General features: G+C 47.5%; 1 protein-coding gene across 1 annotated transcript; it reads right to left on the bottom strand.

Annotated features, from left to right (window-relative positions):
• Positions 1–161: 161 nt before the first annotated feature.
• Pmar_PMAR010765 (hypothetical protein) lies at positions 162–608 on the bottom strand (the record flags this gene model as incomplete). The annotated part of the gene is made up of 1 exon (XM_002773317.1): positions 162–608. One exon carries the CDS (start codon positions 606–608, stop codon positions 162–164), a length of 447 nt encoding a protein of 148 aa, XP_002773363.1.
• Between the last annotated feature and the right edge of the window lie 501 nt (positions 609–1,109).

Consider the following 1,109-nt stretch of genomic DNA (forward strand, 5'->3'; position numbering starts at 1 on the left):
TTCTATGGCTTGCCTAGTGGATCTCGACAAGAATCGATTCTGAGCCCTACATTTCTTGTCTAGAGGGAAATGGCACCACGAATAATGCCACGAAAGAAGTAGTTGATCTGAGAGATACATTTGGATCGGACCATATGGTGCAGCAGGCAGCGGCTTGTGGATTATTTATCCTCATGGGTGAACATACTGGGGGCCTTGCCCCAATGCGCAACTATGGCGTTCCTCTTCATCTTTTCAGCAACACAATAATAATAATCTAGAGGTTTTGCGAAGTCGTCAATAGTAACCGGAGTATTCACACATTTTTTGACCTGGATCTCGAGGTCAGTCTTGTCATAACCGATAGCAATGTTGTACTTGTACTTAGTCTCAGTGGGAGTAGGTGCGGAAAACGTCATTCCCGTGACATCAAGGTGGCAACCGTCGACTGTAGTCTTGATGTCGAAGGTCTGCTCCTGAGCATTGAAGATGAGGTTTCCGTCTACCATTGGGTCGTAGGGGACATACTCCCCATTAGGCAAAGGAATAGCCTTCAACGGAGAGGTCTCGATGGCGACCATGAAACTTACGCAGAAGGATGCAAGGAGGATGGAAGCGAACCGCACCATAGTAGTGGAGGACGATGGAGTTAACTGAAAACTGAAAAGGGTATCTGACGTTTGACCTAGGAGCCAAACGTGAGTGGATCTTCCACCGTGAGAGTGTTAGATAGAGAAGCCATTGATCAGAAGTGATAACATCGGATAGAGCCGTCACGCGTACAGCTTATTAGTGTAGTACGTTTGGGGAAAAATAGACAAAGAGCACTGTTAAAGTACTACTACATATATAGTTATCCCATCACGGGAAGAGATATCACTGTAGGGGGCTCACCTAAAGTTCCATCTAGGCGTATGGTACTGTACCATTGGTACACCGTGTATGCACAACGCCTGTAGGGGCGATGAACACACAGTGTTCATCCATTGTGTGTTCGACCTTCACGCGCGTCAGTGCGTGTAACGCGTATATTGTGCGTGTCCCCTGGAACACGCATCGGCCATCAAGGGATATAATGAAGCTTCTGGCAAAACACGTGGTCCACACCATGATACCGGCGCGAGACGACA

This window comes from Perkinsus marinus (genome assembly GCF_000006405.1).
Source record: "Perkinsus marinus ATCC 50983 genomic scaffold scf_1104296959014, whole genome shotgun sequence".
In the NCBI taxonomy this organism is placed as follows: domain Eukaryota; phylum Perkinsozoa; order Perkinsida; family Perkinsidae; genus Perkinsus; species Perkinsus marinus.